This window comes from Eschrichtius robustus, chromosome 4 (genome assembly GCF_028021215.1).
Source record: "Eschrichtius robustus isolate mEscRob2 chromosome 4, mEscRob2.pri, whole genome shotgun sequence".
NCBI lineage: Eukaryota > Metazoa > Chordata > Mammalia > Artiodactyla > Eschrichtiidae > Eschrichtius > Eschrichtius robustus.
Window position 1 is genome coordinate 125,429,207 of NC_090827.1, and position 16,388 is coordinate 125,445,594.

At 35.3% G+C, this 16,388-nt stretch overlaps 1 protein-coding gene across 9 annotated transcripts in view; it reads left to right on the plus strand.

Annotated features, from left to right (window-relative positions):
* ANK2 (ankyrin 2) overlaps positions 1 to 16,388 on the plus strand; it is a 347,463-nt gene that overhangs the window by 196,564 nt on the left and 134,511 nt on the right. For all 9 annotated transcript variants that reach the window (XM_068543335.1, XM_068543343.1, XM_068543341.1 and 6 more), the window contains 5 exons: positions 1,082 to 1,180; positions 7,706 to 7,804; positions 10,453 to 10,650; positions 12,851 to 12,949; positions 13,115 to 13,213. In XM_068543335.1, coding sequence (XP_068399436.1) covers positions 1,082 to 1,180; positions 7,706 to 7,804; positions 10,453 to 10,650; positions 12,851 to 12,949; positions 13,115 to 13,213 — 594 coding nt within the window. The remainder of the gene's footprint in view (positions 1 to 1,081; positions 1,181 to 7,705; positions 7,805 to 10,452; positions 10,651 to 12,850; positions 12,950 to 13,114; positions 13,214 to 16,388) is intronic.

The following is a 16,388-nucleotide window of genomic DNA, read 5'->3' on the forward strand; positions in this document are numbered from 1 at the left end:
GTATGCTTTCACTGGAAAGAATTCACTTACATGACAATTATAAAACTCAGTGTACTTAATATGAATCAGTAAATGCAGTACTTGAATATTTGCAAAATCATAACATACCAAAAAATCAGGTACACATCCTTGACCTAATGATGGTATATGATAGCCAAGAAAAGAAATACATATAATTCATGTATATAGTATTTTTGTCCTTAGAAGTCTTCTACTCTGAAACTACATTGAGTTATTTTCAAGTTTTTCATACTGAATTATTCTGAAGAAGGTGTTTTTAAGAATCATTTTTCCATTGGGTATTGATATATATATGTGTACTCTATTTTTAAGCATAGTAAACTTTAGGATCCCAGAATCTTTAAGTACATAAGTGTTATAATAAGAAAGATAGACTTTAGCCTAGGGCTCTATCTAGGTAGGATCTGAAATTTTGTTTCTATTGAATATTATGCCAAAGTTCTCCCTTTGTCTCTTTTTTTTTTTTTTTTTTTTTTTTTTTTTTTTTTTTTTTTTTTTATAAATTTATTTACTTATTATATTTGGCTGCGTTGGGTCTCCGCTGCTGCACGCGGGCCCTCTCCAGTTGCGGCGAGCAGGGGCCACTTTTCGTTGGGGTGCGTGGGCTTCTCGTTGCTGCGGCCTCTCTCGTTGCGGAGCACGGGCTCTAGGCGCGCGGGCTCAGTAGTTGTGGCTCACGGGCCTAGTTGCTCCGCGGCATGTGGGATCTTCCCAGACCAGGGCTCGAACCCGCGTCCCCCGCACTGGCAGGCGGACTCTCAACCACTGCGCCACCAGGGAAGCCCCTCCCTTTGTCTCTTGACTGTGATGTGTACATTCAGTACATATGTTGTAGTTATTGACTAACTTAGTTATGCAGTTTCATTCCATTTATCATTCTCTACAGTGCTTTGTGGTTTGTGTGCTTTTTTTGTTCCTTAAAAATCAAAAGCATTGAAACCATAGAAACCTCAGATAAAATTACAAAATAGGTCACAATCTCCTTTGTGTTAATACGAAGCCATCACCATCATGCCCTGTCATACCCAACATGCTCTTGTTTGGTCTTTCCACGGTGTAGAATGGAATCACTCCTCTGCATGTGGCTTCCAAAAGGGGAAACACAAACATGGTGAAGCTCTTACTGGATCGTGGTGGTCAGATCGATGCCAAAACTAGGGTGAGTGTCTCTGTTCTTTCAATTTCCTACCATTATTATTTTTTGTATTCTTTTAGCAGACACTTTAAAATACCAGTCCCTAAACACAGGCAATGTGTTTTCAAGGAAATTGCTTTCTTGGATTAGATTTAAACCTCATACAGCATTTGAAGGTTGCACATCATATGTAAAGTGGAATTAATATTTGCTCATAAGTGCCTGGAGAAACAGAATGCTAGCTCCTCAATGAGACAGTTTTTCAAGTCCTTGCTCATTGATTTTCATGGAACAAAGATCAAAGATTGAACTTACTCATCTCTGATTTGGCTAGCTGTAAATATCAAGAACCCAAACTCATTTGCATACACTAAGCTATGAGAGTGTGGTTTTTATGTAAAATACTTTAATACATGTTGAAAATCTTTTGCTTCGAACTTTTCAGCTCCTAAGTCATTTTTCTTAAGTGATTATGCTATAGGGATGTGAACAGGAGATCTCCTATTATGCTTATGGAAAAAAAGGCATACAGTTATTATGTTGCACTTTTACTCATGTCAACTCGCTAAGAGGCAGTGCCCTTCATTCATTTCAAACTTGTTGAGTTAAATATAATTCTGAGTTTTTACGCACTCCCAACAAATAAATCATAAGATAGGCAGGACAGTACACCTGTTGAAACTGCAGACTTTGAATGCAGATTACCTAATTTCAAATCCTGCTTCTACTGCTTACAAGCTGAGTGACATTGGCAATTTACTTGCCTTCTCTGAGCTTAGGCTATAATACTACCTACCTTATAGGGTCGTGTGAGAATCAACTCTTAGGTATTTTTTAAGTGGAGTTTAGTAAATTACTTAGCTACTCATAATTTTTTATTATGTAATGGAAATTATGCACAATTACTTGCTTAAACATTAAACTAAACTAGTATTGTACTTTAATATTAATTCTCTGGAGTAGACTTGATTAATCATAGACTTAAGCAAAACTTTAAACATTCCTATTATATAAAATTTTGAAATATATGGTAGAAGAAGTCTATGGAAGTTGGTAGATAGAATATGTCCCTTGTGATATTTTATCTTGACTTTGTTTAATTCTGGGACTTTGCATTCTCATAGTCCAAGGAATAAGGATCCAATTTAATTCCCTTGCAAATCTTGAGGCTAACAAATATTTTGTTTAATAAACCTTATCATCTTTGAGCTTCTAGAAACTACACCAATCCCAGACTATACATTTTGGGTTTTAATGACCTCAGGAAATGTTGCTTTCTTAATCTCATTTCTCTAAGACATTTGGTCCAGAGCACTTGTGTCATATTATCATCTGGGAGTTCTGGAGTGGTTTGCTTTGTCTATCAAGATCTTTGTTGCGGTGTCCATTGTCTTTGCATCAGAGTTTTATATGGTTTCTACCCTTCGCTTTGATGGCATGCCTTTTCCCTTGCTATGCTCTAGGTGTGCAGAATTTGGAACAATTACATATAATGCTGCATGCTTTGCTTACTTGTTCTCTATATTTAAAGGAAAGAGTTTCTGTACCTCCTCCTTTAAGTACATTTCTAACATAATGAGTCCCTTTACACTTACCTTTCTGTTTCTCTTGAGACTCTCTAATAATTGAGAGTACCAATGGAAAGACAGCACTTTGTAAATGCAAAAAACTTTTATCTTGGTCAATGTCTTAAGGATGCACATTGCTCTTATTAATGCTTTTCTGGAGTATTCATTTATTATTGAGGCAGTTGATTTTGTTTTTATTGATCATCGCAATATTTGCTTTTTTCTTTAAAAGATGCTCTAATTTGCATTCCCTACATACATTTGCATATACAATTTAAAAGTCTAACTACAAATAAGCATTGTTTTTTCATCAAAGAGTACTAAGAAATGGAGAGAAATGGATTCTTATGCTAGTTCTGCCATTAACTAATTGTCCTTGAGCAAGTTAACAATGAAATGTAAGCCTTGGTTTATTATTCTTGAAGCGAATATTTGGACTGTATTTCATCCAGTGTAGCCTTTAGATATAGCAAGTCAATGGAATTGCATTCAAGAATTTATAAAGTGAAAATGGATTTTCTGATTATACATTGTACAGACATTCTGTTCATTCCTTCCTTAAACAAATAATTATTGATTTCCTACTTGGTGTTGTGAACCCTAGAGATAACAGCAGTTAACAAGACAGACTATATCCCTTTACTCAGAGATGCAAATCAACAGTACCCAAGGGATTAGGTTAGCAGTGTACTGGTAAAAGTTTAATAATCAGCTCTTCAAAAAAATAAAATAAAAAGCTCTGATTTGTAACCTTTGCCTTTGATGATTTCCATGGTGTAAATACTTTCATACTTTCACCATGGCCAATTGGAGCTACCAATATGGTATCACTGAATGCAGAATTGGGAAAAGATGTGCAAAAAATTGACTCTCACTAGTGTGTGCAAACTGGTTCCAGTACAACCTAAGGATCAGTCACAATAATGAAGGTGGTGCTGAGCTTTTCCCTGTAAGTGAAAATACTTCCTCATCTCTCAGGAGTAGGATTTTAAAAACAGTTAGGTTCTTTCAGTTTTGGCTATAACTATCAGACCTGTATCCTTCTTACCAAAAGTAAAATCAAGTAGGAGGTAAATACTGAAATGCAGTGCTGTGGTCTGGAATCAGGAGGCCAATTCTGGAACTATAATATTTGATTACTAAGGGAATATGGTTTGCTTTTTCTTTTGTCCTTTAAAAATATATTTTTAAATTAAAAAATGTTATACTTGTTTTTGACTATCTTTTTAGGTAGCACAATAGTGTGTCTTTATATGGAATTTAAAATAATATTAATATTATTGTTTCATTTTTTTCACAGAGGTCTCAATTTCCCCTAGCAGTCAAATTAGTCATAAACATTCTGAATTTAGTATGTTCCATCAAAAAATTTCCCTTGGTCTTATTATTTTCTCACTTATAATGTTTTCATTATTAGGAGAAGAGCAAGATATATAAAGGCTTTGGGGTAATTAAAAAAAAAAAACCATACCTGTAGTTTCTCCACCACTTTCACCAGCACTATGTCAATCACTGAGACATTTTGCATCTCATTGGCATTCTTATCATTGACTAGAATCTAGTGTGAAACTGTGAGACATTTTCACCGGAGCCCTGGTTTTCTGGTATCTGAAAAACCTCATTTTAATGTTAAAACAGAAATGTTATAGCTAAAATGATATTATTAATTCAAGTTTTATTAAGGGCATTATTCATTTTTATTTTTAAACTTATTTTTTATTTAAATTTGGAAATACTTCCTATAAGGATTATGGCTAAAATATTGAAATACATATATCAATGCAAACAATAAAAGTATACAAAAAACATTAAAGGATGATGAATGAAAAACAATACATCAGAAAAAGGGATCACCCTTGCTACTTGTTATTAGGAGTAATAATTAAAATAATAACAATAGTGGCTACCAATTGTCATATGCACACGATGTTCTGGGCACCCTGCTAAGTACTATACAAGTATCATCTTAATTCATCTTCCTAACAACTTACAAAGTATTATTATTTTCTTGTTGAGAAAATATGGAGGTCTCCATTTGAGAAATGAGACTACCAAGGGGAAAAATGAGTTCCAGAGGAGTTATATAACTTAACCTAGGACACACAGCTTAGTAATTAGCAGAGCCTATATTAGTACACAGAATTCAGGATACATTGCTGGAAGAATAATCTGAGAGGGAAGAGAGGAAAAGATAAGGAGAGAAATGGTCGTAAGAAGCTAATGCTGTGGGTTACCAGCTAGATGAATGGTGTCCCTTTAAGAATTACTGACATCACCATGTGATTTGAACTGATTCCAGTGAAGAAAAAAAGAGAACACAGGGAAGGGGACTCTGGAGGGGAGAAAAATGTAACCTTCAAACACAGTCTTAAGAATTTAAAAAAAGAAAAAAAAAGATAATGAACAGATCATAGTCTCTAAGAGTAAAAACTAAATTAAAAGAGTAAGTTAAAAAGTTCTTGAATACAAAACCTTTTGATAAAGATTTTATGGGGGACAATAATGAGACACTGCACTTTGTAGAAAATATCCAAAATCTACCCAGACTGAGCATGTTGGGCAACTTGAATTTGATATAATTCACATGTCCTTTATAAGAGCAGATAAACTGCATCACTAAACTGTAAGATTTAGACCCAATTATTTAATCCTTATTGTTCCTTGATGTTCTTGCAGGTTTATTAAGTATTCTCCATATTTTCCTATTGTTGCTCTGAGAGCATTTTAGAGGTTTCAACATGATTACACAACGAATATTTCATGTAATCCATAGAAAACATTACTCTACCTTTTTAAAAATGATGTAAGGCAGCATCCCCTCATTTTTCAAACAAGGCTGTAAATTAAACAGGGCAAGAAAAAGCATCCTCATTTGACATATCGTGAAGCTGAGCCTCAGAGAGCTTCACCCATGATGGGCTGACCTGAGACGCACACCCAGAGCTCTGTGATTCCAGGGCCTACACGCTGGACCGTGCACGTCATGCCTTCATTTGCTGTGTTGGATTTCTCACACTCTAGATCTCAATGAAGCTCCCACCAAGAATATGTTTGAGAAATCAAGCTGTATCTAACTGCTATTTCACTTATATAGCAACCAATGCTCTGTGTTTCCACCATAGGGCACTGAGGACAAGTTACAAAAGCCTCGCCATTTTAATCACTTTGCCCACACAGTTTGTCTTTTAAGCTCCTTTTGGCAAACTTTAAAATAACCTGGCATCCCAACTACAGTAGTTACATACTTTTTTCTCAAAAGACAGTCTTTTCTTGCTAATTCCCAGGTAACCAAAACTGCAAGGTCTGTTTTGGTTATTTAGTATCTCAATACTGGCTAAATAGCTTTAACAAAGCAAGGAATAATTATCATCAAGGTCCTAGACAAAAACAGATGACACACTCCAATTTGATAATTTGAATAGAGATTATTAAAGGGCTTATTTATACCATTGTGGCTGGACTGAAGGGGAGGCAGGACTGAAGGGATAGTGGGGTATCCTTGGGGCTAGTTAACAGCAGGGCCCATTACCAACTCTAGACCTGAAAGGTAAGAAGTAGAAGAGGTTACCATCCTTTCAAAGGAGAAAATTGTATGGAGAAGGCTGCTTTGGCAGGAGCGTAACCTTGGGCAAAGAGTCACAGCCAGATCTAGGAGATCCTTCAGGGAGTTGCATACTCGTCTTGCTGCATATCCCATCGGCCAGCCCCAACCAGAAGCCAGAGGACAGGGTAACCCACCGATACAATCGAGAGAGATCAGACCAGCTGACAAGAAACAGTGGAGAAGGGAAGAGCATGGCTCTGGAAGGGCAAATGGAAGATAGCTAGCTTAGAAATCCCAGAATGTTGGATCAGGAAGAGCGTTGTAATCCAGGTGAATTATATTTATTAGGAGGAAAGCATAACCCAGAGATATGGTCCATTACAGTTCTGGATAAATCAGAAGCTTCTAAAGTCCTCTTGACTGCTCGTCATCCCTCATTTTCTAGACCGCTACCTACCTTCTCAACCTCTTTCCCTGAGACACTCCTTTAAGTCTGAAATCACCAGTTAATTTATGTAGTCATGATTTTATTTTCTGTTTCACTTCTTGCCCATTGTTCTTATATTTTGCCTCATATTTTCCAGCTAGTCTGCTTTTTGGCCATGAATAAGAGAAATAAAACCCAAAAGACAGAGGGTATTTGGAGATTGCTCTAAAGAGAAATAAAACCCAAAAGACAGAGGGTATTTGGAGATTGCTCTAGAATCAGAAACTATCTGTGAGGTTATCAGGATCAGGGTCAGAAAGTTTTATAAATAGCGTAACATACAGTTGTGCCATAGTTTTATTGACACTATTTTAATGCTATTTATTGATAATAAATTTAATTTTTGAAACATAATTATGTATTTTGTAAAATGATGAAAAATATGAGTGGAAACCTTTAGAAGAATGTGAAAAAATGACCCTTCCCTTTTACGAGCCTCAGGGAGCATTTTAGGAGAATTTATGAAAATAATGACAATTCAAGAGAGAAGATAGACAGACAAATTAGATTAAGAAGAATTTTTAGGAGTTGTGTTAGGACAACCAGAATGAAAATAGTATAACAGTATAATCTCTGGGTGTGGCTCCAGGCAGGTAGGGCTTTCAAGTTCAACAAATGCAACACCCTCTGCTTTTCCATCTTCCTAAATATGCAAACACATGACCAGCCACAATGTTTTTTACATTAAACCTCCACACATGGGATTTCTCTTGCTCTCTCCCTCTTTCTGTTTTGTCTCTGTCTTTCTCATTCTCTTTCTCTCTGCTGAGATCTCTCTGTCTTGTTTTCTCTCTTACTGTTCTTTATCATTTAACTGATAGCAATTCTATTACTGATCTTCTGAGTCACTAGGGCTGAGTTTCGGAAACCCTCTCTTCAAGGTGGCAATAGATACAATCTTGTTTTTTTTTAAAAAGTGAACTCAGGCCTATCTTTCATTCTTCTGGCAGGATGGCTTGACGCCCCTTCATTGCGCTGCAAGAAGTGGACATGACCAAGTGGTGGAGCTTCTGCTGGAGCGGGGGGCTCCCTTGCTGGCAAGGACGAAGGTGAGTCATTATGGGGAAGATGGGATCCAACAAACTCTTTAAGACATTTTTTTGATAATCTCTATTCTTCTTGAAATCAAAGCATCAGCCAAGCGTATTCTATTTGCTCAATATTTGTGTTCAAGGAATGAGTAATAGATATCAAACTTCTTAAATTATTTAAAATAAAAAAAATACATGCATTGGGAAGAGATATGGGAACATATGTATATGTATAACTGATTCACTTTGTTTTAAAGCAGAAACTAACACACCATTGTAAAGCAATTATACTTCAATAAAGATGTTAAAAAAAAATACATGCATTAAGATGAATTAAATGTATAACTTCAAGTTCTTTCTATATTTTTACCTGCTATTCTCTCTGCAGATGGAAATGTAAATATTACTGTATTATACGTGAATGAGAATATTATACATAAGTGAGAATATTTCTTACGCTCTATTAGTCTACATTTTTATTATACTCTGAGATGACTATAAAATATATATAAAACTGTCTTTTAAAGAAGCACAAGTAGCAATACAAGATAAGTCTTTTGGCTCTCCAATCTTTATCTCTTAGACAATACTAGTAAAAAGAATTACTCACCAGTGGTGTTGGTTGATTATAATTGAGATTAATAGGTGATGTGGAAAGCATGAGTTAGGATAGGCCAGCTACAAAGAACCAATAAACAAGCATACTGTTTTCTATGGCACAGTACATCTAGTATTTTTTGTCTCATTTCATCAACATGCCCAACCATGGGGAAAACTCTTATCCATATAAATAGAAACCAAGTGATGAGCTGATTTGTTGAAGGTTTTCTTTGGGTTACTAGAAAATATCATGAGACAAAATTTGAAGATAATCACACAGAGTTATTTAATGGGACATGCAACAACCCTCGGATCCTTAAATACAAAAATTTAGACAAGGGACATGTCTTAATATTTTCTCCCTTTCATCTCCCCCATCCCCTGAACATGATTCATATCAACTGATGCTGTTACTAGGGTAAGCTGAGAAAAATAAGGCAGCAAACACAGCAAATATTTTTTAATTTATATTATATCTTAATTGAATATTTAATTGATATCATTTGGAGCAAAAACCGGCCCACACATTCAAAATTTGTATAGAATGAACTCAATCTTTAGAGATGTGCCACCCAGATCATGAAAGGGTGGCTTCAAATCAGAAATACATGAAGACGAGAAATAAATCATCTGCATTGTTTTTATTCTCATACCTATACTAAGAATGTTGTAGAGATCTGTCTTTAAAATGTAACATTTTGGGCTGGGTAATGCAAAGATAATTATGGAAAGTTTTGTTGTGGAAACGGATTGAAATTTAAATGGAAATAACAAAATTTCAGACTAGTCATGTTATCACCAATAAAAGGCCTATATCAAGTTGAGGGTAGGTAGATATACTGTTGCACAAACCATAAAATAATCTCATCTACAGAATCTGCCAGTAATTGTCATATCACTAATGAAGACCATGGGTTACCTAGATGGAACTTTTTTTAATGGCCTTCTTATAAAATCAAATATCATTCATATATAAGGATACAGCATAAAGCATCATATAAGGTTACAGCATAAAGCATTCATATATAAGCATACAGCATAAAGCATCTGTGACTGCATAATCTGCGACTGTCCTACACTGTTGAAATCACCTTCCTTGTTGAGAATATTGGGCCTTTGGCCTATTCTGGCTTCTTTATCCAGACAGTTTCTGCTTCTTTGAATATAATGACTGCCAAACTAAATCCTTGGTCAACAGTTATTTTCTAGTGACTGTATTTGCATTGATTAGTAAGAAAAGACAATAGTCCCCTTCTTTTAATGGGCAAATGTTTTCTAATTTAGCTTTTTCCTATAAGCTTTTTATTTGATTTTTAAAAATGAGAGTCTCACCTAGACTAATAATTATCAGTGAACTACTTGGCTGTCTTGTATTCCTGCTGTTGACCTTCTCTGAGGATTAAGTCTAAAGCTGTTTTTGGCAGTATCAATGATGATAAATTTAGATTATCGTCAAAATTTTAAAGTTGGGAGGTCATCGACACGTGGTCCATATTTGCCTTATACTTTTCTAGCTCTTATCTGACTGCTTTCTCCAAATCCAATTCACGTCTCATGATAGAAAAAAGAAGTTGCAGAATTTCCGAGCAGTGTGGACCTAAGAGATGATCAAAGTCTCCTTCTCTCCCTGACCTACCCACTTGCTCCTCCTGCATCCACTTTCCCCTCCATTGAGAAGTAAAGAAATTCATGCAGAGAGATGAATTGAATGTAGATTTCTATGTATGGAATTGGATACAGATAATTTAAGCATCAGCTATTACTTGTTTTTGTACATCTAATATTGCCCTAATAATTGTGAGCCAACTGAATTGCTACACGTACTATATATTCATTCATGAAAGACCTATTAATTTTTGCCTAAGAATATCACAGTTACGAAATTAAACATTCTCTTATCTTCCTTCTCTGCCAAACATAATCTGCTGTATGTTTAGGTGTCGAGTGGAAATTATTTTTCTCTGCTACCAGTGGTTCCAGAGATCAAGAATTGACTTTGTCGTGTTTCAGAATCCGAAAGGAATGACTAAAATGTGGTCTTGGTTTGGTTTGGTTTTGATGCGCAGAATGGGCTGTCTCCGCTTCACATGGCTGCCCAAGGAGACCACGTGGAATGTGTGAAGCACCTGCTCCAGCACAAGGCGCCTGTTGATGACGTCACCCTGGACTACCTGACGGCCCTCCACGTTGCCGCACACTGTGGTCACTACCGTGTAACCAAACTCCTTCTGGACAAGAGAGCCAATCCAAACGCCAGAGCCCTGGTAAACCTAGCCCAGTCCACATTAACTGAATACAGATCGACATAAGCAAACCCACATTGATCGACCAATGGTTGCAGACACAGCAGTGCATGGTTATAGATGTGCAGTTAATTCTAAATTTGTCACCTCCCACAAGCTGCCTGCTTACTTCATGCCTTCATAGTTTGCTATTAAATGATGGCAAGGATAGATTTAAGAGAACACCAAGGTAACATTTCCATAATTAGCAACTCGTAGATAGGTATGAAACCTCTGGAGTGATAAGCATTTTTAAACGGAAAAGAGAAGTTGAAAAATAGGCAATTATCAAGTAAGTTCTAGACACCTCTATATAGAGTCAGAATAAAATTGTAAAAAAGTTGAACTTTATTAATCTCTTTTTGACAAAGAAAGTTTTAAAGTGGTGAATAGATTTTACCATGTAAGATAATGTAAAATGTAAGCCTGTGAAGAATTCACTTGGAGATATTCCTTATTGACCTGATTACTCAGCCCCAGGCTAATAGAAAAGTAATGCTTGGCGTCTTCTTGCTTCAGGAAGCATTTTATATAAACTATTTCAGGAATTGCTCAGGAGAAATCTGCAAGAGGCTGTCCCTAGAGCAGCTTCTGTTTCTCCCAAGTTCTAATATTGAATAAATCTTCTTGCTTCACTTATATTTTAACCATAATCATTGGAAGCATTAGACATGTACTAATTTATGCCTCTTGTTTCTTAATTCTCCAACTAAAAGCAAATCCTTTTTTCTCTTTGTTAAATGGTTTATGTAAGTTAAATTAGTCTTTAGACAATCAATATTTAAGAGAATGTCATTAGAATTAGCAAATATTGAATATTATTTTTATTAGAAATTTTCCATTGGAATCTATTTATTTATTATTGCCTGGGGAGCAACTATACTTTTAGGTTTACGTGCAATTATGTAAGGATATTTATTTTCTTATAAGGAGGAAAGTACTCATTTTCATTTGGATAGTGGTCAATAAGCATGTAAAATATCACACTCTAATCCCTGCAGATCTTTTGAGTGCTGCATATACATGTAGTTATTTATATCTGGCTTATTACATAGCTCATAAATGGGAAATTACTTAACAAATATTGTGAACAATAATGTCATTAGGTTAAAGAAAATCATATGCTTTCCCGAGAACTGCTAGTATAGAAAAATATTGACTGATAAACAGTCCCTATTGGGACATGCAAAATTGTTAACTAGCAGAATAGATACGATTCTATATAGAGACATCAATGTTCAGATAAAAATATAACACTTAAATATAACACATAAGGATTAAGCATGGGGCTAGTTAACAAATTTTTATGTAGTTTCCCCTAATTGCTGCACATTAGCCTAGTATGGAAAGTTAGAAAGTACCTTAAAGACTTCTCCACATTCCTTTGCTTCTAAGAGATACCTTCTTCCAGTTATTCCAAAAATTCTCCATACTTATTTTGAAAATATTTGGGAACTTAATCATTTCTTTTTGAAACAAAATGTATGTGATTGACATAAGTTATAAAAAATATGTTATATTAAAATATAGGAAATATAACTTCTGGGTATAAAATATTATCAACATAAATAATGATTTCCACTAACATGCAACAACGCCTCATAAAAACTTTTTAATATAAACGTTATAACTTCTGGATATAAAAAAATTATCAACACAAATAACGATTTCTGTTAATTTGTAACACCTATTCCCTAAAGAAAATAGTACCTAGGCTGAAACATTTATTATAGTCATGTTCTTAGATTTTTGAAGTAAAACAGGTAATGATTGTTCGCCTTAAGAAATAGCTCATCATCAGAAAAACACGTGCTTATCTTTGATGCATCTTTAAGCCATTCCATAATCTGACCAATCAGTATACTTTAAAACATTTTAGAACTTGTAAAGTATAATTGCCTCAGTTTTTTCCTTCTTGGAAGAGTAGGCCCATGTAATTTTCTTCCTTTTTGTTTTCTCTGTAACCACACGCACAATGCCATACCTGCCCACCACATATAAACCAAGTTCAGAGCCTCCAGGAATACACCACCACTTTCTCTCTAAATCCAGCACCTACAGCACTTGAAGAAATGGTAACACTACATGAGGATGTAACATTACTGCCTGCAATGTGCCAGCATGGAGTTGTGTGAGAATCGTTTCTGCATGTTTTCAACTAACTTGATTGTCTTTCGCACAGAATGGTTTTACTCCACTGCACATTGCCTGCAAGAAAAACCGCATCAAAGTCATGGAACTGCTGGTGAAATATGGGGCTTCAATCCAAGCTATAACAGAGGTAGAAAAATGTTTCAGCTTGTCACGAAACATTCCTTCTCTTACTCCTTCTTCCCCTTCCTTCTGCCCATCTTCTGTCCTCTTCACTCAAGTATTATTTATCTGAAGAAGCCCCAAAGCCCCCACCGGTGCAGAGGAGTAAAACTGCTGTCGCTTTGTTTCGCAGTCTGGCCTCACACCAATACATGTGGCTGCCTTCATGGGCCACTTGAACATTGTCCTTCTTCTGCTGCAGAACGGAGCCTCTCCAGATGTCACTAACATTGTGAGTATGGCTTGGGTCAGAATAACCACAGGGAGAAAGAGAGGAAGCGTGTGGGTGTGTAGGGATGTTTGTGTGTGTGTGTGTGTGTGTGTGTGTGTGTGTGTGTGTGTGATCAAAGCTCAGCAGCTGAGCTAGAAGGTCGCTGAGAGGAACCTCCATAGGGTAAGAAATGTTTTAGAAAATAATAAAATGGAAACTGTGGAATAAGACTGTGTCAGCTTCCTGGTGCAGATAAATTGAACATGCATCTTAAATACACTTATAAAACAAAATACATTTTAAAAGCTCCTCTGAACGTGAAGGAATGATTGATTGGAATAAAATGTTCAGGACTCACTCTACTTGCTTGAGTGAATCATATTCCAGGAAATTTTGGTTAAAATATTAAGTCACTACCATAATCAATTATATCAAATGATTAACCAGAGATAGACCAATATTAGGAGATTTTTTACTTAATATCAAATTCTCCCTCCCTCCTTCAGTTACATGGATTTTCCATTTTCTAACCTTACTTTGATTTTTCCTTTTGATTTGGTTGGCTGAATTAGTTATAACTTGAAACGTTTTCATGTATCCTGAAATCCATGTTGGTCTTCAGACAACTTTTTTTCTGACAATAAGTGCTGGATATTCCAGAATTCTTCTACCTAATCTAAATTAGGATTTTTACTTCCCATTTCTTTATATTTCTCTCATTTTCTTGGAGTCAGCCCAGTTAAACTTTGATCATTGAATGCAGATTTTCTCCTGAGCAAGAGAACTTGCTCTGTACAAAATACTGTAATGTATTTGAAGCTCACCAGGACCCGCTGGAATATTGAGATTTTTAAAAAAGTATTCAACAGAAATAACTCTCCAAATAAATGTTAGTGCTTATTATTAAAATGAATCATATTTTCAAAAGCAATTAGTTTACTATTGTTGCTAAGTTTTGGTATTCCATTCCTTTTGAGTTATGAAATGGAATGTTCAATTTTACTTTTTATTCATATTCCCTCTCATTTTCTCATTTCCTTGTATTTTATACACTGTTTCTGTGCTGAAGTTTCTGATGCATGGACAAAATCCATATGAAATAAATTTATTTGATTTTAAAGATGAGTTAACACCTCTCTTCATATTATTCACAATTGGAGTATAAAACCATTAAAGAATTGAAATATAGTCTGTATTTATACACCCCCCTAATTACAGCTTACTGATCCTAAAGTAATAATATATGCTAATTTTAAATTTCTCCAATAAGGATAAGAGTAATTTCACAACATGCCAATTTGAGTTTAATTTATGGTCACTTCTTAGAACTTTAAAGGAAATCAATAGCATCCTTTTTCTGTTCAGAGATGACCACCTCCCTTTTTAAAATTGAGACCTACACAAACCAGTACCTTTCAAAAGAAGTTCTCTGAGTACTCTCCCACTGTACTGTATTTTCCTTCTTTGCATTAAAATGCCTACAGGATCTCAGGAGCAATGGTAATACTATGTGAAATTATATTATCATATTATCATAGTAACATAGACAAGTATATTCTATGCAATGCTTGATTGAAATCCCCCATGTTAATCGTTTTGAGGGGAGATTTTTGCAAAATCATCAAAGAAAAGCCACATGAAATGATTGTATGATTTTGCGGCACTCTTAATTGCTTCTTTACTGACCAATTCCAAATGATTTGATGGTTATGTATTTGCTCCATATTGATATACTCCACTCTGCAAACAAAAACAAAAACAAAAAACTATATGGGCTACATATAGATTTTCAAATAAAAAAACAAATTTTTATTTGTTAAACAAAATATCAATTAAAACAATAAAAATGTTGACATATTTAGGTTCTTGAATACTCCCAAATTTGGCAATTGCTATATTAAACTTTAAATTCCACCTGTTGGTCATTATAAATTTCTTCATTTTGTTTTATCTTCTCATTCGTCCATTACATACTCTTTCTCTTCAGCCTTCTCAAAACAAATACTTGAGAGCCACCTGCCAATGTAATCCTCTTCTCAAATGTGTTTCCTAGTTGCTTTTTGTTTGTTCATTTTAATTTTTGTATGATGTGTCCTTCAGGGAGCAGATACCATGTAGATAGGGTTACCAGATAAAATACAGGACTCCTGGTTAAATTTGAATTTCAGATAAACACCAAATAATTGGTTTTAGTATAAGTATGTACCATGCCATAGTTGAGACACACTTATATTAAATAATTATTCTTTGTTGGTCTGGAATTCAGATTTAACCGGCCATCCTGTATTTTGATATGCTAAATCTGGCAACCCTACATTTAGAGGAATTTAACTTTCTCTAGCAGTGGGATGCCTGTGAACTGGTGTATTCTCTGAACGTGAGGATATAGCTGCTGCATCCAAAACTCTTTGCAGGTTGATTAAGAAACTGTGTGAACACTGACTGCCTGCTTGCTGTGTCAGAGTTGGTCATTTCCTGACCCCAAAGTACCCTACCCTTGAAGCCTTTGTGTGTTGCCTGAAATCATGTTGCATTTTTGAATGCAATGCTGTCTGTTGTGCTTTGATGCTTTACAACTGATGCAGCCAAAGTGGAAGTCAATGTAGCTGTCAGCAGAGTCAGTTTTAACAACTGGGAGGAGGGGCATGAAATGTCGTACCTGCTTTGGACATGAGCATACCCATTCTCCTGCCAGTCTTGTTTTTGTCTCAAAATTCACTCCAAGTGTGAAGTGTACCAACAACTCAATCATGTGCAGATATTATTACCGCAAATCTCCCTTTCCAGAAGGCTCACAAATGCACTTTAAAACCTAGAAAGCTGAACTGCCAGTTGTAATACATCCATAATCCAAAGTATTCATTGACAACCATGGGAGTAGAAAACCCAGCACTTTTGGAGCTGTCCAGAATGCAAAGTGGGGGACAATCGAGTTTTTCTCTTCTTACAGCAAATCAACGGATTCATGCCTAAGTTCACACTTCATATTATGTTTAAGAATTTCCCCTAACCCTTAAAGTTAATTAGCTTAAGATAAGGAAAACAGGGCATTGAATAAGATGAGATGCCCAATAACTAAGAAATGGAACCTACTGATTAAAATATATATACCCTCTTTCATTTTCTTATTTATACTTATGTATAAACAAGGGTAACATAATATAAAAGGGTAAAGGCAACTTACATAAAGGTCAAT